Source organism: Electrona antarctica (assembly GCF_951216825.1).
Source record: "Electrona antarctica genome assembly, chromosome: 2".
Taxonomy (NCBI): Eukaryota; Metazoa; Chordata; class Actinopteri; order Myctophiformes; family Myctophidae; genus Electrona; species Electrona antarctica.
Genome location: NC_136807.1, coordinates 32,701,624 through 32,723,082, shown reverse-complemented (window position 1 = coordinate 32,723,082; position 21,459 = coordinate 32,701,624). Strand labels below are relative to the sequence as shown.

At 46.6% G+C, this 21,459-nt stretch overlaps 1 protein-coding gene across 1 annotated transcript in view; it reads right to left on the bottom strand.

Moving 5' to 3' along the window:
• Positions 1–851: 851 nt before the first annotated feature.
• camta1a (calmodulin binding transcription activator 1a) overlaps positions 852–21,459 on the bottom strand; it is a gene marked incomplete at its 5' end in the record, with an annotated part of 199,574 nt that continues 178,966 nt past the window's right edge. The window contains 13 exons of the mRNA XM_079515023.1: positions 852–1,154; positions 3,744–3,774; positions 4,681–4,752; positions 5,022–5,221; positions 6,097–6,117; positions 6,529–6,600; positions 7,621–7,864; positions 8,575–8,753; positions 12,212–12,696; positions 13,938–14,295; positions 15,758–15,836; positions 16,131–16,327; positions 17,289–17,464. Of these exons, the coding sequence (XP_079371149.1) occupies positions 1,122–1,154; positions 3,744–3,774; positions 4,681–4,752; positions 5,022–5,221; positions 6,097–6,117; positions 6,529–6,600; positions 7,621–7,864; positions 8,575–8,753; positions 12,212–12,696; positions 13,938–14,295; positions 15,758–15,836; positions 16,131–16,327; positions 17,289–17,464 (2,147 nt within the window). The 3' untranslated portion in view covers positions 852–1,121. The remainder of the gene's footprint in view (positions 1,155–3,743; positions 3,775–4,680; positions 4,753–5,021; positions 5,222–6,096; positions 6,118–6,528; positions 6,601–7,620; positions 7,865–8,574; positions 8,754–12,211; positions 12,697–13,937; positions 14,296–15,757; positions 15,837–16,130; positions 16,328–17,288; positions 17,465–21,459) is intronic.

Below are 21,459 nucleotides of genomic sequence, written 5' to 3'. Positions count from 1 at the left end.
ATTCTGAAGATACGGGTCAACATATATACATAAATAAATATATATATATGTTGGTAAGAAATTCAAGTAATAAAGTAAGAATACAAATGGTAAATAACATCATATCCTAAGAAATGCCAGCGGTAAAGAAAAAGAGGCAGTCTGCCTGTTTCTGCTTAAGTCAAACTCCGCCTACATTCATGCGTAGCTCCGCCCATCTGGACAGCCTGGCAGGGCGGAGCCGTGGGACAGAAGAATTGTTGCGCTCGTCTGTGGCAGGTGTGGACACAAGTTGGGATGTGTGCAATTATGGATCAGCAAATTACCGATAATATTTGGTAAAGATTTCCCTCTAAACATGAGTCAATTAGTCACATAAAAAAACAAACAGAAAAACGTATGAAATACAATTAAAACCACTTAAACCCTACAGTAGTTGACCGGCGTCCCGCAGGGCTCTACACTTGGTCCTCTCTTTCTTATTTCCTCTCTAAATGGTAAATCTACAAGCTCCACAATGCATTATGAGCTTGTAGATCTGCTATTTCGGCCGGCGAATGTTGGCCCAGGATAGGGACTCTAGGGTTGTGGTTTTTAAAGAGCCCAAGTTGTTTCGGTATGGTTCCTCTATCTTCTGACGTCCTCTGTCTGTCTGTCCGTCTGTCTGCACTGTGAGATCCTCTGGGCCTCTTCCCTTCCAAAACCTCCCAGACGCCACGCCTGAGCGTACGCCACAAAAAAAACACACAAAGCGGTCCATGAAAAAGTGCAAAAAATGCCATGAAGCCAATGTCCTGCATCCCCCTTCCGCCCCCCCAAACCCCTCCCCCAACCCACCCTCCCCCATTGTTTATCATCCCATAGTTGCCAAACTCTCCAACTGAAATCAAGTCAGTGGGAAGAAAGGATAACGTGAAGAAAAATGCTGTTGTACATGTATGTAACAATAGAACCAGGAACACCGCCGGAGGACCAATCATCATCGCAGTGTTTTCATTGACGTTGTGTCGGTGTTCATTTTTTTCCCTTTTTTTTTGCTCAATTCTCTTGTAAAATGTCTCGGGTACAAACGGAAAAAAGAAAAGGAGGAGGAGTCAGGAGGAGAGTGATGTCACATTGCAAGGGGGCTCTTCGGAGGGGTCTCATGTGCCCTGGCCCTTTTCAATTCTTTGACTCTGAAACACAGAAAGACAAGGCGTGACGTGAGTACGGACGGCGCTTCCCTCGGACGACCCAAAGACAAACAAACAAGACGACGACACCGACAAGCTCGTCACCGCGACGACGCCAGCATCAGCACCATTCAACATCAGCAGGTGACGGGAGCCAATCAAGACAGCTCAGGTTATCAGGAACGTGAGCTGGCCTGCGAAGAAAATGTTTTGTCAATGTTTATTAGAACTCCACCACACCGATAGATTAAGTATTAAAAAATATACTTAATGTTCATATATGGCCGAGTGATACAGGCTCTCCCAAGAATTAGGACTAGGAATCAGGCCCATAATAACCAACACTGATCAGCGTAATCAATTTGACAACAGTGCCTACTTAGGTACCAGACAGTAAGTAGGTTATTAAGCTGATAACAGCTACATTCCTCCAATACAATGTTCTGAGAAATCCTATCGCAATCAAAAACAACCAAATGGTGCCATCTATTTGCCCCAAAAGAAAAGACTGCTCAAAGTTTGCAACGGCTACTTGTGCCGCTCTCGCCGCGTTCAACCAGTGGAAAGGAAAATAGGCCTGTTCCCAAGACATTCAGCGCATATTTGTTTGGCTGACACACGCTCTAGGCTGGATTATACATCTGCAATGTTCGACGGCATATAATATGCATTGTTTGGCACTCTACAAAAGAAAACGAAGACCTGGTTTGGCAAGCTATATTAGGGCAGAGAAAGGATTCCAAAACAACGCTTGAGCCAAATGCAGTCTGCCTGCATGCCGAATAAACGCTATATTGTTTTCTGTATATGTAATATATCCACTACCATGATGTGTGACACTACCCCATAGGTAAATACTTTCATGGCATATTGTGTGTGTGTGTGTGTGTGTGTGTGTGTGTGTGTGTGTGTGTGTGTGTGTGTGTGTGTGTGTGTGTGTGTGTGTGTGTGTGTGTGTGTGTGTGTGTGTGTGTGTGTGTGTGCGCGCGCGCGTGTGTGTTTTCATCTGTATGGCTGTGTGCTGCTTCCTTTTCGTGTTCCCTGGAGGTGTGAATCCATTGCAGCTCTGCTCCACGCTCCCAGCGGGGGGAGGCAGAGGAGGGGGGATTCTATTGCTTGCTTTTCGATGGTGACCTACATGCTATCACGGCACTGTAACCTACATCGCAGCGACGAACCTGCCTGTATGCCGTCAGACGGCAGAGGTGCTTACAGGAAGCGTCCCAAACTGCCCCGAAAGCACAGTAACCTATATTGGTTTCAGCGTAATAACCACCCCCCGATCATATGGATGCATTTAGAGTGCTGCTGAAAGGGTCTACTCTACGCAGAAGCACAGAAAGTACTGCCCAAGGAAGTGTCGTTGATGCTGTTCAGATTGGTTTAAGTATACGTACAATGGACGTCCTGCCATATAGACACTTTCAACCGTAGTTCTTTAGGCTTTTCTCCTTGAGAAAAGACTGGGACAACGTTACATTTAAGAGTAGACGGTAGAAATAACATGAAAGTTAACAGCAACAACATAAAGATACAATTAAGTTCCATAACTTGTTCAAATAATACTAATAGGTTAAAAAAAAAATTGCTGCTGTTCTGAACTTGGTTCATAAAAACCTGCATCACTTATGGTTTATAGCAATTAGCAACACGTCATTGAACTGTTTACAGTGCGTCCGGATCTTAGCGAAGCCTCGCCTATAACATACATCCACACTATGAATCGTTTGACAGCACACAAGGAGCACCAGTCTCCCTTCCCAGTGTGTTGAGTGGCTAGAAACAGGACACACAACCAGCCGCTCAGACAGATAGACGGACAGCAGCCGGCCCATAGCATGCCTGAAGAGTAGAACAGCAAGGCCCGAGTTCGTCACCACTTATCATGCAACAGAATAAAAACATATAATATGACACAAAGAACCTTCTGCAGTTCTCTTGAATCGGCATCTTCATACTCACACAAAACGAACAGAAACGAAAACAAATGAACAGAAATGGAACTGAAAATCATTTCCGAGGACAGAGAGAGAGAGAGAGAGAGAGAGAGAGAGAGAGAGAGAGAGAGAGAGAGAGAGAGAGAGAGAGAGAGAGAGCACCAGAAAGAGGGAGAGAAGAGAGCCTGTTAAGTGTGGCAGTCATGTTGTCATTCATAAGCAGTGGTTAGTTATAAAGATTAAGTTCTGCTCTAAATCAGAGCGCCTCAATCCACCCTGTGGCTCCAGTTGGCAGCCATCATGCAAGCAGGCATCAAGCAACAGTGATGGAGAGGAGAAGGAAAAGAGAGGGAGAAAGTGAAAGAGACAGAGTGTATGAGCAAGAGAGAGAGAGAGAGAGAGTGTATGAGCAAGAGAGAGAGAGAGAGAGAAAGAGAGAGAGAGAGAGAGAGAGAGAGAGAGAGAGAGAGAGAGAGAGAGAGAGAGAGAGAGAGAGAGAGAGAGAGAGAAAGAAAGAGAAAGAAAGAGAGTGAGACAGAGAGAGAAAGAGAGATAGAGAGAGGGGGGAGAGGTTGAGAGAGAGAGAGAGAGAGAGAGAGAGAGAGAGAGAGAGAGAGAGAGAAGCACGATGGTGAGTTGCTGAGGCTGCACTCACCCGCTTGAACAGTCTATGGTCCACCAATGGGCTTTGGCATAAACAGCAAAACAATACCAGACAGCTATTAGCACATGGTAGGCACTGTGGGGAGGGGAGGGGTCGAGGACACATAGGGGCTAAGAGACAGGAGAGGAGGAGAGGGGGGGTCCACATTCGTGGAGACGTGACCCGTCCAAGCCTTTTATCTCACAGAATTTGATAACAAACATTTAAAAGGAAGACTGTTATGAAGGGAAAATAGTTTGAAGATGTGAGTATCTCTACTTTCAAAGACCATTTACAGTTACAATATGAAGTACTGTAGGAGAATGGCTAGCTTATGTTGCGTGCGTGCGTGCGTGCGTGCGTGCGTGCGTGCGTGCGTGCGTGCGTGCGTGCGTGCGTGCGTGCGTGTCTGCATTCATAGGCAGTGTTCAATTTCCCTGCCTTTGCTTTTGATATCACCCTGGTCACAATTTTTCTGCTTCCGGTCGGACTTAATTAAATACACATACATGCATTTCCTTTTGGGAAATGTAGATTGTCTGTATGATATCAGTATTTATGGTTGATAATATCACAATTTAACAAAATATATACGTTATTAACCCTGGAGTCCACATTACAAGCACACAACGCATCTCGATGTGACATGTTGTGTGCTTGAAGATCTGCTATTTTGGCCATTTCTTGTACAACAAAGAAAATGACTGAACCCCACTGTTTTTTTTGTTTTTGTTTTTTTTAAAACAAACCCTGTTTGCGCGTGTGCGTGCATATATGCCTGTTATGTGTGTGCATTGCATGTGCGTACTGCGTGTGTGTGTGTGTGTGTGTGTGTGTGTGTGTGTGTGTGTGTGTGTGTGTGTGTGTGTGTGTGTGTGTGTGTGTGTGTGTGTGTGTGTGTGTGTGTGTGTGTGTGTGTGTGTGTGTGTGTGTGTGTGCATGTGCCTACCTGTGGCGACAGCGACGTAGAAATCTCATAATCTTCCTGGCAGCTTGATCCTGCCTCTTAGTGAGCAGAGTGCTTCTATGACAGAAAATACAAAGAACAGTACATCCATAAAAAGAGCAGACCTAAAATAGAGCCCTGGGGGACCAGTAGAATTTAAGTGGGTAAGACTAAATCCTCTCAAATTGGGGGTCTGTGGTCTGACATGAAAAAGTTTGTGAACCCCTAGGTTATACAGTACAACTTCTTTCAGTGAGGACATCTTTGCTGTCTTTAGCAGTTTCCTTTTTTTTTTGTTCTGAACAGCGCAGTATACTGACTGTACTCCTGCTGTGTGTCTATACCTCAGTTTGTGTTGCACCAGGGCAGCGGTAGCCCCGTGGCGGTGAGGCTTCAGCCTGCCAAACTCCTTGTAGCTGCGGTAGTATTGCTGGATCAGCACGGCTGCCCTTCTGCTCTGCTGGAACTTCTTCTGCTCATGGTAGCTACGGAACTTACTCTGGATAAGGATGGCGGCCTGCGTCATCTTCTTATAAAGTGCATACTGCCGAGGGGAGAGAGAGAGAAACAGCGGGTCACCCTCCCTCACAGGCACAGGGATACACACACAAACCCTCCCTCACAGGCACAGGGATACACACACAAACACGCACAGCTACGCACACTTAACACATTGACTGCCACTGACAAAAATGGTGTCATCTCCAATCCAACGTTTGACCACCATTGGCGTTATTTCCTGTTTTCAGTGATTGGGCCGTTTGACCACCGTTTGACCACCGTTTGACCACCATTGACGTTATTTCCTGTTTTCAGTGATCGGGCCGGGCTAGAGTGCACTCTTTGCCAACCTATGAATGATCCTGTCTTTCCGAGAAAAAACTCCAGCCCGTCCACTCCAACACTAATAAAAATGCTTCTATCTCTGATTTATTTTCCAAGATTGCGTTTTTGGTGAAAACAAGTCGTATTGAACTGCAGATGAGAGATAATATTTTTTTTTTTTTTTTTTTTTTTTCAGGCGGAAAGAAGATACTCGTCTTTCCAACGAGACATCCTTTGTTTACATCCGCGTTAAAAACTAAAATAATCTGTGGATCTCCAAAGATGAGTAAAGATTCTGGCAGTAAAGCAGGTAAATAATTACTTAATACCAGGCAGTTAATGTGTTGTACACTCAAGAGTACTCTGTGTGTGTGTGTGTGTGTGTGTGTGTGTGTGTGTGTGTGTGTGTGTGTGTGTGTGTGTGTGTGTGTGTGTGTGTGTGTGTGTGTGTGTGCATGCGTGCGTGCGTGCGTGCGTGCGTGCGTGCGTGCGTGCGTGCGTGCAAAAAAAGTGCTTTGACATAGCAATACTCTTTAGTCTGGTCAAATATAATGGCTGTCGACAGTGTGATCTAGGACACTGAAAAGGTATTACCTTCAAGGCTATCCATGTTAGCTTGTAAACAGAAAAAAGTGAAAGATTGTGAATCATGGACTAGTATCACATAAGATCAGCCTGGGCTTGGAACAAGCTTGTGAAACCACTTTCAGGGAGTGTTAAGTTAGACTAGACTAGACTCATGAATTCAGATCAACTCAGTGTCAATAAGTGGTGTTAAAAAGTAGCAATAGCACAACATAGAAATACTCTGTTACAGGTAAAAGTTCTGTATTCGACATCTTTACTTGTATTAATAATACAAATCTGCAAAGTCAAGTAACTGAAGTTGTCAAATAATTATAGTGGTGTATAAAAAAGTACAACATTTGCCTCTGAGAAAGAAATACCCAAGTAAAGTAACAAATACCTGTTGTACTTAAGTACAGTACTTGAGTAAATGTACTACAGTACACCACTGGAACCTACCTGTTTGTACTTCTTGTAGCAACGTTGGATAACGGCTGCGGCTACTTCCTGTTGCTCTCGGAGTGGCCTCCCCTGTGGGGAGAGTAGAGTGGGGAGAGGTCAGAGGTGACAAAAGGTCATGACAAGCCTCTGTCAGCTCTCTGACCCACGACACCCCTGGAAGGTGTCCGCCCTTAGCCCCACGTAACTCCAGGCCTCGCTGGAGGCCAAAAGGGGGCCAGGCGAGTTGGGGGAGCTGCTGCTGCACTGCGGCTGTGAGACTCTCCGCTTTGGGCTCTGTGCCGGCCGGGCTGGGGTGGGGGCAGGTGGGGGGACAGAGAGAGAGACAGCCGTCCACCTAAGAGCCAGCCGGCAGAGGGGTAACAACAAGAGAGGATGTGAATGACAGCGAACAGTTTGATACACGGAAACTCATTAAAAGGAGCCACAGGGGGGAGGGGTAGCGAGGGGAGGCACGGGGGTCGGGCAGAGCGCGGGACTTGGCAGTGTGTGTATTGTGCTAATTAAGGGCAGGCAGCAGCGGCAACCAACGCAGGTGACTTACACGGGGGGAGAGAGAGAGAGAGAGAGAGAGAGAGAGAGATATTGAAAAGGAGGTGAGCTTAATCAGTTTTAATCGGAGCGGGGGTATGGGGGGTGTATGGGGGGCAGTGCAGGCCATGCTCCGCTCAAGCCATCGTTCCCATGCTGAAACCACAGGGCCAGAGGACTTTGAACTTCATACCATACAAATAGATTAGTATTTATCAGAGTTGCTACATGTATTAAAAAAAAGAAATATATATATATATATACACAGTACTGTATATACAAAGGAGAGAAACACAGACAGAGGTGGAGACAAAAATATATTAATGTGGATAGAACATTTGTGGAATATCTCCCAGAAAGGGAGATATTCTGCGTTGCACCTCTGAAGCTCACACCCAGATGAACCAGTCGGCATGTCCCCCTGCTGGCACATGTCATCCGTCGTTAATGCCAAGTGAAACCCCTCATACGCGTCCTATAAATCTAACACAGCGTAACCTCGCCCACAGCGGGAGGCGGGTGAACACGCGTCACATGACACCCGAGCCAGCTGGCCTGTACCTTGTACTTGCGGAAGGCGGTTTGTACCAGGCGGGCGGCCTCGTACAACTCTCTCTGCTCGGGGTCCGACAGAGTCAGCTGGGCCAGGTCTCGCTCCACCTTGCTGTTGGAGGCGTTGATGAACTCGCTCCAGTCCGCCGGGGAGGGCAGGGCAGACCTCTCCAGGGGGGCTTCTCTCAGCGGAGACCCCCCTGGACTGAGGCTGGGGTTGGAGGATGGGGTCAGGGGCTCGCTGTACAGAGATCTGTGGGGGAAGAAAACATTGGAACCTTTATGCATGCAGGCTAAAGACCACCAGGGAAATGCAAATGCTAATTAAAAGCAAAACCTGACTTTTGAGTAAAACATAAACTTGGTTTACTGCCATAATCACATTAAACTTAAGCTATATGCATGTCAACCAGCTATATGCATTCAATCCAGTTAGTATCTACAGGTATAGCCCCCCTCTCTATCTTCTCTCTGTTACACCGGCAAAGCTGAGCAAGTGAACATGAATCTTGAATTTGGCGTCACAACAGGGTAATTTTCTACGTTGTTCTCCTCATACTGTACATATTTTTGCTCTTCAAGTCACCGCTGTCTCCAACTAGTAATACGTGCAAATTTGAATAAAATGTACCTCTGTCTGTTTCTCAAAAGATAATTGTAGAACAAGTGAAAACACACACTGCAATACAAGGTTAAACTCATCAATGCCTGGGTGGGTTGCGTATAGATTTTGGTGGTCTGTGTCTCCCGTCGACTAGAAAATAGAACAGGCTGAGGCCTGTTCTATCTGACTACAGCCATGAAAAAACAAATGGGTTTTTTTGTTCTCTCTTCAGAATAAGACCTATAAGGCCCATTCTAAAAATGTCATAAACAGTTTTCCAAAACACGTCTTCTTTTTTGAGAAGTGGGGAGAAGCTAAAATGTAAAATGCCACAGATGCACCAAGCGTTCCATCCTCACCGCAGGTGGATGATGCTGGGCAGCTGCTCCACGTCTCCCAGGTAGTTGGCCAGCCAGTTCATGGTGTTGCTCACTCCACTGGTGTCCAACGGGACCGTGTCCGTGCTGGAGAAGTTCTCCCGCTTGATCCGCTCCGGCGTGGCCTCTATGATGTGTTCCGCCAGAGTCATCATGTTCACCTGCACAGGAGGAAGAACAGCCACGCTCATCTGATCAACAGAACCAACAGGCTTTCGTTCAGACTGTAGGCACTAGGCAGGCAAATGCAATCCACAATGTCATCGGATCGGATTTGTGCATTCGGTCATTGTCAAACTATGTGCATTGGTCGCTGTGGTAACGACGTAAAGACATAGGCGTGAGTAATGCTTCATATTTTTGCTCACCAAATATCTTTATAGTTTTAGTGCATAGTGTGAACACCCCTTAAATTAGGCTGCAGTGTCCAGACTGAAAAACATAGCATTGCTGTTGGGTAGTCTTATCTCCACATTTATTTTTATTATTTATCTTAAAAGAAAATCGTAATGCAAGGGCATTACGATTTTCTTTTAAGATAAACCATACGGCGTCACACAAAAGTATCCAAAATAGCAGCTCTACAAGCTTGAAACACAGCGAGAAGCGACACGTTTTGAGCTTGTTATTTTTTAATTTTAATCCTGAAAAATATATACAATCTTTACAGTTATAGTAGTTATACTAATCCATATCCGAGAACTACGTCAACATCTTCAACTGTGTTTCTTGTTCACCTTCATAGCCTATTTGGATAATATAAGTCGTTTTTCTGTGTATCCCATCATTTCTAAGGTGCGGGTTGATCAGGTTCTTTTCTGTTGTCATACAGGTCTCAATAGGTCACACATTGATTCTGAATCTGTCCAGTTTCAAAATTAATTTGCCAGAGAGTGTGACGGGCAGAGCTCGGTTTCTTTATAGGATAGTGTGGTATCTGAAACCACAATTCACATTAATATAGCTTCAATAACTGTTTAGTATAGTGTGACATTACATTGTCTCTCAGCTGGGTAAACATGTCATGACACAGAGTTAGGAATCTCAGAATAGCCAGTGACCAAACACATGGTTGGGGGTTGCCTGCTACATGTTGGGACACCTATTGTGCCTCCTAGCTCTGTGCTTCCTGGTGACCATTACCTTATTTGGACACAGACATGTTGACAATTTGGTAAAGGGGGTTGAGACCACCTTTGCATTTCCCTTTGATGTATCTGTCTTGAGCTGTATAAAGACTCTACTGAAAATGTCTATCTGTGCTAGTAGTCTCTGGTCCATGGTGTCGATGATCTGATGTCTTGTACTCTCTGAAAATAAATGGAACTCCAGAACAACTTTCATCTGCCTGTGCCTGCCTCTTCATCTGCCTGTTTGCTGTTGACTTCATTCTCCGTATTTTTGCCTGAGTGTTTTTTAGTCTAAGTCTTTACGTCTGTTTATGAGCTTTATAGAGAGAGGAAAAGCAGTCCTCTCTCTTTGTAGTACATATACTTCAATAGGATATAGGATAGAGCTTGATGTGAAAACCCCTTAAATTAGGCTTCAGCATCTGAATGCCCAGATTTGTGTCCGCATTTCAAATCATCTAATCACAATCCTTTTTTTTTTTTTTATGACCAATCTGGATACAAATTCAGATTGTGGCGGCCAGTGTGACCATAGCCTCAGTCAATGTGCTGTGGTTTGGATCTCTCCTTAGGGTCATCTGGTGATTGTGCTGCTTATTTGTTCTGAAGGATGCAGCAATGTTTGGCAGTGTGAGTGTGGATGAAAAATGACTGGCGTTAATGATAATGGAGAGAATAATGCTGGTGGTAATGATGTTATTGAGAGGCCTGATCCAGATCTTCATAGTGCTGGTGGTAATGATGTTATTGAGAGGCCTGATCCAGATCTTCATAGCTCACTGACCTGGTGAGACTGAGATGGATGGCTGCAGGACTGGATCAATGGAGGGACTTTATTATGCAGTGATGGAGGTCAACAGCGAAGCCATGTATGCCTAGCGCACGTGCACGTGTGCACGCGTGCGTGCGTGCGTGCGTGTGAGCCGAGGGACAGTTGCTATTCTCTCAGAGAAAAGTGCTACAACTCGTGACTCAACCCTTGGAACACAACATACAAGTCACACAGTTTTCCACAGACCCTGTATTTGAGGTGATGTAGGCTACTGTAGAGGCTGGACGAGATGCAAAGCCTTTCATTCTGGCAGCCTCTCATGTCCAGCCTAGTTAAGGGATATCTCACTTTGTAGAATGTAGATATATCACCCGCCTACTTTCTGTTCTTTTTGGCAAGCGTCACCCTGGCATGATGGAGTAGATAAATTATGCTTCAGGAAACTATCAAGGCAGGAAGAGTGCTTCTTTGATAAACGTGGTGGAAAGAAGCACAGCGCTACAGTAACAAAGTGTAACGATCCTGTGGTGCACCGTGCACGCACACATGCACACGTGCGCACGCACACCCGCACGCACACACACCCGCACGCACACACACCCGCACACACATGCGCGCACACGTATCTACAAATACGCACATGAAGTGCATTACATTAATTTACATTAACATTCAATTTCACATTAGGCCAATGAAATAGATTCTTATCAGCCACGTTGACCACCCACAACCCCCCCCCCCCTCACTGGTTGGCGCCAGTATGCACTCTACTGAGTCTCTGTAGCGTCAATCAAGATGAGTAATCAGAAGACATTTCCAGAGCGGAAAAATATAATTAAATTCAAAACTATAACTGATAACGCTAGCTACTCTAGTTCTATGAACAAGCTGGCACCATTGACTGACGTTTTCAATTGACAAAAATGCATAAACACAAGCATATTATATTTGTATATGTGTCAAAATGATTAGAAAAAAGTTTGAGGGCTCATTTTGTTTGTTTGTATATGAGTATGTAAATATATTATACAGCAACTAATACAACTGCCATAGTTAAGGGTCAGCACGAGTTCAATCTTGGGTAGGACATTAAAGTTAAACCCAAACGGTCCCTCAGGGTTCTTTGCTAGTGTTTTTGCTCTACATTAAATATCTTCACAGAAAATAGCAGATCTTAGCTTATACAACATGTGTCACTGCGAAGGATTTCCCTTAGAATATGGATCCTGGGGTTTAAAGATGGAGTGCCGTGATTCTTGTACTTTTCTGTTTTGTATGTGTCTATGGAGTTAACATTACTCTAATGGAGAGGGTGTGGTTAGAATATTCAATTATGTCTTCCCTGTATTTATGGTTTGTTCCTGAAAGCTGAAAGCATTTGAGTCAAAAGGCCCAATCAAAAAATCATTTATTGTGACATCATAACCCTAACTCCTCGCCTAACCCCTCCACCATTATCATACAACACACAGCTGTGGTCGAGGCTTAAGATCAGGTGGGTGGTGCTAAGGTGAAAACCAGGTATACTTAATGAACTGGTGGGTGGGGCCACATAAAAACATCATTTTAACACTTTCTGTAGAAAAGTATAATCGTAGTACCTGATGATCATGTTTTAGGGGTGTGTGTGTGTGTGTGTGTGTGTGTGGGGGGGGGGGGGGGGGGGCGTCATGGCTCTCCATCTGGTTAATGAGACAAGACAAGTTCCTTCTCTCACCTGCAAGTCGTCCATCTGCGTGAGACAGTCCTGGTTCTCCAGGTCTTCTCGGTAGGAGAGCAGGTCAGTGTCCACCATCTCTCTGTCGGCCATCACCAGCATGCCCAGCTGCTCTCGCTGTCGTAGCCGATTAGCCAGCTTCTCCTTCCCCAGGCTGCTGGCACCGCCGCCCCCTGACCCTTTCCTACCAGAGCCACCGCTGCCAGAGAAAGTCTCCCGGGAGCTCCATCTGGCCGCTCCCCCTGTGCTGGCCCCCCCTCCAGAGAGGCCCTTGTCCGGGCTGAGGCCTTCCGAGGACATGCTCTTGGGGCTGGGGGACAGCTTGTGGAGCTGCTGCTGCTCTAGGCTCAGAGGGACCGACATGGCCTTGTCGGGCCGGGCCTGAAACAGTTCTGGGTTGGGTTTGTGTTTCTTGGCCTGCGGTAGGTCTCTCTGACACTCGCTGCTGTAGTAGTTGGAGGGCTCTGATCGTGGCCTTCTCAAGTCTGCAAGGAAAAGCAGTGCGAAATAATGAGTGCGCAAAGCGACAAACGGCAGGAGATTTTTGGGGTCATAGACTCCATGGCCACTGTACAAAGGCTAAATTACACTTTGTTGTTCGCTCGAGTTTCAACTGAAATACAGTGGCAAAAGGCACTTTTTCCCCAGTTGAAATATAGGTCGTTTTTGTCGAGTGACATTTCTGTCAAAGGAGACGTGTGACAAAGTATACATTAGCCGTTGGAAGTGGAAGTGCTGACTTAAGAATTCTTAAGCCACTGTAAGGGAAAATATGAAATATGGATTTTATGACTATTGGTTTGATTAATATATGAATGATATATGATTGGTTTAATTTGCTGTGTTCGACCTTTTAGGATTAGTGCGAGCTCACTCAGCATGTGAAGTGAACATAATGTTCAAATATTACATGCTGAAACAGGATTTGATCAAAGTTCCGAGGTTTCGTGTGAGGTTGTGCATGTACTTAAGCCCTATATATTTCGTTGTACGATTGATGCAATTCGTTGCATTGCTTTGTGAGTTTTAGAGTTTGATATTTAAAAAAAATGTCTTGACCATTTCGAACTACTTTTGCCTATAAATATGGACCCCAGGTTGATAGTGGTTGTAAGAGTTAAGCTGGTGTAACCCATGTGTCATCCATTGTGACCATAATTGGTGCCCCCTGTGCCCACTTAAATGCTATAAAAGAGTAAGACAATGACAGGTAGAAGTCACTGTTGGTTTGATTTCTCCAGGAAGCTTTCAATAAAATGTGACTCATCTTTCACTCTTACGCTCACTTATAATAAGCGATAATGAACAGCGAGGTGGTAATGATTGAGAAATATATCCTCGGAGTGGAGTGGTCTTGAGTCATCCTGAAGAGGTTTATTTATCGATAATGACTGCCTTGCTGTCCATTAATCCACTTAGCTACTTAATAAATAAATAAATAAATGTTACACAATGTATAATAACAAAAATGACCAGGAGATTGAATTATGATTGATGTTATAGTGTTCCAGTTTTGTCTGCTAATTTTTTGGTTTCATCACTTTCAATTTCACTGCTTTGTCCTGAAAGGATTGCTATCAGAATATAGAACTATATATAACCATCTTAACAAAGACACTACCTGTAACTGGTTAATAGTAGACGCACGCACGCACGCACGCACGCACGCACGCACGCACGCACGCACGCACGCACGCACGGACAGACAGAAGCTTTGTCCACTGACCTGGGTTGAGGTTGGTGGCGCTGGTGGAGGTGGTGGAGGTGGTGGTGGAGGCAGAGCCACCTTTCTTCCCGCTGGCTGCGACTACGCTGTCATTGGCCCACTGGACCATCCAGTTGTCTGTGGCGGTGGCATCGGGGGCAGGGGAGAAGGACATGCGGCCCGCGGGCGGCAGAGGGACGGGGGTCTGCTGCTCTTCCCTCTGCAGCTGCTCCAGACACTCGGCCAGCTTGGTGTGGCCGCGGGACCGGGCGATGGAGAGGGGCATGCGGCCCAGGGAGTCGGGGATCGCAAGTGCACGGCGGTCCCATTTGTACAGGACGACCGCCGCCTCCAGGTGACCCAGCGCACATGCCCACATCTGTTGAAAGAGGCAGCAGCGAGGTCAGCCAGCAGATCAACAGAAAAGTTATATTCGTTCAGCTTGGCTTTTAAAAAAACCCTTTTCTCCCCAATTTAGTCGTCCTCCCCACACGCATTTATTGTATCCTACCGTCTCACCTCCCAGTGAGGACTCCTACCGTCTCACCTCCCAGTGAGGACTCCTACCGTCTCACCTCCCAGTGAGGACTCCTACCGTCTCACCTCCCAGTGAGGACTCCTACCGTCTCACCTCCCAGTGAGGACTCCTACCGTCTCACCTCCCAGTGAGGACTCCTACCGTCTCACCTCCCAGTGAGGACGTAGAGCCTTCGTCCTACTCCTCGCGCCCGACACGCCCTGCTGCCCATAGGACTACATGCAGTGATAATTATCCCCCTCCCGGCTTCCCTCCCCCGAACAGCGAACACAGGCCAAATGTGTTCGTGTAGATGCACGACAAAGACCGATGCAACATGTTGGATTTGAACCCACGACATCCGTGGTGGTGGGCAGTTACTTTACCACTGCACCACCCGAACGCCTTTCTGTCTCGCTCTGACTCAGGCCTACTGCAACAAGTTTATTATAGTTTCGTAACTTCATTCGATTCAGATACCATAATTATAATAAGACTCAACCACTTAGATTATAATTGAGGGTCTGCACTGTAAGTAGACATAAAACCTTTATCAAATGAGGGTCCATGGCCTAATGCAGGGGTTCTCAACCTTTTTGGCTGGGGACCCCCGGAAATGCTTTGGCCATTTCTCGCGTTGCAAAAATTTGGGGGGCCCCCCAAAATAATTGAGTTGAGAACCCCTGGCCTAATCAATGGGTTGGGTCAAAATGGGTTGCCTGGGATTAAAAAGGTTGAGAATCCACCCGCTTCGAATGTTATCAACCGATAATCACCAATATACTATGGAGAAATATGGACATTTCCTACATACTTCCTACCGCGAGTAGGCGACTAGGAAACGCGGGAGTGAAATTACAGCCACCGAAACAAAAACAACGTGAAACTGCGCAACAATTTGGCTTTATGTTTACTTAGTGGCCGGTTAAGACTGAGGTTAGGGTTAGATTTCTGGTTTAAGGACTTCAGTGTTCTGTACCATACAATTGTTTGTATAAATATACAGAACAAAGAATGTTTGCTTTCACCATCTTCGTTGAAGAAGAGTCTGGACAATTATGTTTTAGTCTTACTAAAATTACTAAACGTTTCTAAATCTTGCATTTAGATTTAGTTAGGGTTAGAATTAAAATTAGGGTTAGTATAGGGTTAGTAGTCGGACAACGCAACCAATGCAACGTCAGACAATGACAGCTACTGAGATCTTGGAAGGTCACCATTCAATAGTCTGATTAAACGTGATAATGTCCCATTCAGTGCATTGATAAATACCATTGGAAGCCGGTGGAGGATCACTACTATAGGTTTACACATTTCCACTTACCAGAGGTGTGCAGGAGAAGTGGTCGACGTTGAGAGGGTCCACCTCCAGCTCCAGGTCAATGCTGTCAGCATGCTTGGTGCTGGAGGGGGGATTATATAATTATTAGTATTTATTTATTTAATCTGGCAGTGAATGGTTAATGATGGTTATCTAATTATGTCTGAGCAGGGAGAGAGCCTGAAAGCCAAGATAAAATATATCCACACTTGTATTCACATTCTATAATAAAATATTGGTTCATTCTATTCGCGGGTTATCTGACTGAACAAAAGTAGGGACAGATTAATCGATTATTTCATGACATGACCTATTATTGTTGTATAATCGATGAAATTGATGACTTTGATGAATTGTTGCAGCGCTGCATCCTCACCGCCATTTGATGAGAGTCTGGATGAGCGTGGCGTAGCCCTGGCCTGCCGCCAGGTGAAGCAGGGTCATTCCTCTGAAGGTCTTTGAGTGGATGAGATGTTTGGACTTGGCCCAGCAGGCCCGACTCATCATCTTCTCACACACCACCACCACGCGGCTCTCGAAGGAGCTGCTGGCCTGGTTCTGACCCGATATGCACTGCACGCACACAGAGAAAAGCAAAGAGAAACAGATTAGTCCTGGAGTCATTCTGTATTCTCTCTGTATAGAGTAACTATTCTGTAAAACACTGCCTCTGTTTACTATACAGCCTTTTATGGTAAGGATAAGGTTGGAATAACTTTAATGTTATGGCCTGGTGCTCACACTACAGGATAATCATGGAGACTTATGTCGGGAACGCCTGCCAAAAATAGCAGATCTACTTGCAACTACGCTCTACAGACTTGTAAGCTTGCATGTTTCTTGGATATTTTCACAGATTGTTCGCCAATTATGACTAGGGATGGTATGGTATGGTTCATGTGGTGGAGACTGCACGGTGGAGACGACATCATTAAAAACAAACAAACTCCATTGCAGAAGTATTTAGCGTTGGTCCTTCATATAAGCCATTCTACCAACTACCTGCATTTTGAAATGCGATCGGTAGGTACTACAGTAGGTAGAGATCTCTGATTGTCTGGCATCATATAAGACTAGTCTTATATGATGCCTTTTTGGCTCAGGTCACCCCTCAAAATAACTTTTTTCATCATGTCACCCTTACTTTATAGCACCTTCACTCAAGATACAGTATGTCATGAGTAAAACTACGACAGATTGAAAATAATTGTTTAACCACTTAAACCCCAGCATCCCTATCCTGGGGGGAACATTCACCAAATATACCAGATCTCAGCTCACAATACGCATTGTGAGCTTGTATATCTGCTATAGTTGGTGAAGAGACTTGGTGTACTGCAGACTGAAAAATAATGCACCAAGTAAAGTGCAAGTGACATTGATAAACTCCAAAAAAATATCAAAGTATTCTGACACATCCCTGAACTTGTGTCAAGGCACTCTTAGGGTGCCAATGCACAGCATCCACTTTTGATAAACCCTGGATTGATGATTTATGGATATGAGCTACAACATCTGGTACCTCCCCTTTTACCTGTGACTGGCTGCCTCCTCCTCCTCCTCCAGCAGCCCCTCCCCCGGCTCCTCCTGCCCCTGCGCCTCCTGAGCCGCCCATGCCTCCGCTGCTCTGCTGCTGGTGGCTGGCCATCTCCGCCATCCGTCTCTCCATCTGCTCCAAGCGCTCCAGGATGGACATTCTGAACTGGTTATCTGGAGAGAACAAGAGAGGGGATGACATGTCAGTGTGGCCAAACAAACGCACACTCATGCACAAATAGGCGAGCATTCGCATTTCGCAGGCACAAGTTAGGTATATAGCAGAAAATAGCGGATCTAAAATGGCAGATTTCCAAGATCACAACCTGTCTGGAAAAAAGGAGGGGACCAAGTATAGAACCCTGGGGGACACCGGTCAACAAAGTATACTGTAGGGTTTAAGTGGCTTAAAGTAGACATACAATGTACGCACCCACGCACGCCACTGTGTGGCATCCAGCCAACAGTGACAAAACAAGAGTGTATCTGCTGTGACCAACACAAACCACCTGTGTGTCCTGAGGAGTGCTCCCTCAAGCTGCACTGGGCTGCTGGCTCTGAAGGTCGCTAAGCAGCTTCAAGGCGTCGTGACTCGACTTGGGGACGTGACAAAACCCATTTAAGAACATGCAGCACCCTCTGCCTGACGGCGAGCTCATTTTTTTGTACATTTTGGCAGACATAAAATCGGGGCGTAATCATTATTAATCTCCCGGGGACGTTGGCGATAACAATAGCATCAATCATTAACTTCATCAAAACAATTGGCTTTACTCAAATAACCTTTAAAGCTCATCAGTCATCGGCTAATGGTTCCTGCCTCCATCTCTCCCCGGCACTCCATCAACACGGTCCCGGCAGACTAATACAAGACGGGATGATTGTTCCAGTGAGCGCAGGCTTGTCGAAGGGTCCAACCCCTTCACACACATGCAGCGCTCCCATGGTCGGAGCCTGCGGATGAAGGCCCTCTCCTGCTGATTAAGTATAGCTCATTACAGCCGCGCTCTCCTGCCTCGGCCCATGGCCTGCTTCCTCTGTCCGCCGTGGACAGCGGCTTTCACAAGCCTCATGTGGTATGAGGGTACGAGAAGGCAGACCCGACGGAATCAATCAGCCGGCACCTGTCTGTAGTCCTTGGAAAGCCAGCCTTCTCACTCATCAAGATGGATGGAGGTGTATTTTGTTCTGTGCGAGTGCATACAGGCCGGCTGAGAGGCTGTCGGGCGCTCGGCGTCAATCAATCGTGTTTTTTCAGTTGCTGCTTTTGGGAAGTGCAACTCCCAAAGTTTTTTTTTTTATATAGTTTGAATTAATTGCTGCATAATTTATGAGTAATGACCTGTAAACTGTGCTCTTATGGGTTAGGTCTGGGGCTTTTTAGGCCTGGCTCTTTAAATGAGTAATTTGTACACGGAAAGTAAAATGTTATGGCTTGAGGTCTAATTGAAAAATTAAGTGGAGTGTAAAATAGTTGGACAGAGTGAAACCATTGTGCAAACGGCATTCCAGGAGGTTCGTTTAGGAAGTGCACGAGAAACAGTTCACCGGACACGCACACGAGCGCACAGACATTGCAATGGACTGGGCACAGAGAGCCCACTGCAGCAGGGAACGTAGAAGACTGCATTAGCATTCCCCATTTAGCCACTGTGAGGCCGTTTCTGTGGCAACCTGCTGCCGAGCGGTAACTAGGCGACAGGAACATGCCAGTGTGTGTATGTGTGCGTGTGTGTGTGTGCGCGTGTGTACGTGTGTGTGACGTGCATGCGTGTGTACCGTCTGCCTGCATGCTATTGGCTTATTGATGAATGGGAGGAGAGGGACTCCACGCACGGCGAAATGTGGGGAGAGGAAAGACAAACAATGAAGAAATATGGAGTTAATAAATCTCCATTGTTGTGTTGCGTGAGAAAGCTCAGTGGTGACAGGTAGGTAGGTAGGTAGGTAGGTAGGTAGGTAGGTAGGTAGGTAGGTAGGTAGGTAGGTAGGCAGGTATGCAGGTAGGTAGGCATGTAGGTAGGTAGGCATGTAGGTAGGTAGGTAGGTAGGTAGGTACTAGGTAGGCATGTAGGTAGGCAGGCAGGCAGGTATGTAGGTAGGCAGGCATGTAGGTAGGTAGACAGGCAGGTAGATAGGTAGGTAGGCATGAAGGTAGGTAGGCAGGTAGGTAGGCAGGCAGGTAGATAGATACTAGGTAGGTAGGTAGGTAGGTAGGCAGGCAGGCAGGCAGGCAGGCAGGCAGGCAGGCAGGCAGGCAGGCAGGCAGGCAGGTGGATAGATACTAGGTAGGTAGGTAGGTTGGTTGGTAGGTAGGCAGGCAAGCAGGTAGATAGATACTAGGTAGGTAGGTAGGTAGGTAGGTAGGTAGGTAGGTAGGCAGGCAGGCAGGCAGGCAGGCAGGCAGGCAGGCAGGCAGGCAGGCAGGCAGGCAGGTAGATAGATACTAGGTAGGTAGGCATGTAGGTAGGTTGGTATGTAGGTACTGTAGGTATGCAGGTAGATAGGCAGGTACTGTAGGGAGGCATGTAGATAGGTAGACATGTACCGTAGGTAGGTAGATAGGCAGGTAGGTAGGTAGGCAGGTATGTAGGTAGGTATAGGCAGGTAGGTAGTTATAGGTAGGCAGGAAGGTAGGTAGGTTGTTAGGTAGATAGGCAGGTAGATAAGTAGGTAGGTAGGCAGGCAGGCGTATGTATGTATGTATGTATGTATGTATGTATGTATGTATGTATGTATGTATGTATGTATGTATGTATGTATGTATGTATGTATGTATGTATGTATGTAGCTATAGGTACTGTATATGTGGTAATTAGGTGGGTAGGTACACACAGCTCACTCATGTGTAACTGTGAGAGTAAACAATGTGCAGGTTCTGTAGGTATATATACAGTAGGAACCTAATGACTCTCTAAGCTCTTCACAGCGTGCCCCGGTGACATTTACGCTCTGTGGTATACGTTGGCAGAACTCTAGGCTTGGCGCAGGGCTGATGATGTGACGGCTGTGCGCTCCGCAAGCTGACGTGTAAAGAAGGAGGGGTGGGGGAGGGGGGTGGATGGGGTTTAGGTCAAGCCATCACTATTGTTCAGCAACAAAACATAATGTCACCGGATGATAATTACTTCTGTTTGGCGACAGCACGCCGCACCATGAATAATGGATTCCCGTCCCTATGATACGCTCTGCGCTTCCTGTCGTGGCGAGCCCTCCGCCGTCAGGCGGACAGACTCCTCAGGCAAGCACCGAGCCACCAACAAAGAGACGCTTGATGCCGCATCTGCTGCGGTTTCCTCATACCCCCCCGCCCCCGCCCCGGTGGGATCCACCGTCACCTCTGCAGGCCACCATGATGAACTGCAGGGAAGGAGAGGGGGAGGGGGGTTGGAAGTTGCTGGTATTGTAGGTCACGACCCCACAGCCTGTCTAGGCTCCAGGTCACTGAGATGAGAGAGAGAGAATGAGATGATATGACAGATAGAGAGAGAGAGAGAGAGAGAGAGAGAGAGAGAGCAGAGACACACACACACACACACACACACACACACACACACACACACACACACACACACACACACACACACACACACACACACACACACACACACACACACACACACACACACACACACACAGGGAGAGACAAAGACAGAGGGAGAGAGACGCACAGAGAGAGAGACAAAGACAGAGGGAGAGAGACGCACAGAGAGAGAGACATACACACGCAGAGGGAGGGACAGAGAGAGAGGGAGAGAGAGAGAGGGGTAGACACAGAGAGACACGCGGTGAGCGAGGGATAGAGAGACAGAGAGAGACAGAGACGGAGAGAGGGTAGTTAGCAGCAGGCTGACATGTCTTTGTTCAGATCCAGTGCTGCAGTGTGCTGCAGTGCAGATGATGTCATCTCCACCTGCTGCCTGCTCGCTCTGAATGCGATGCACGTCTACTGCAGAGGGAGGGTGAGGGTGGGTGGGGGGGTGGGTAGGAGTGGAGAGAGGGAGGAGGGGCGGGGAGGCCACCAGCCAAACAGCGCAACAACAACAACGCAACGTCACCACCAATGTCCCCTCCCACTCTCCGCCCCGGCTTACTCCCTTGTGACGGTGTTATGTGACAAGCAGACAACGTCGTGGTCACTCACACATTCAACGGGGGCAGGCCGTCGT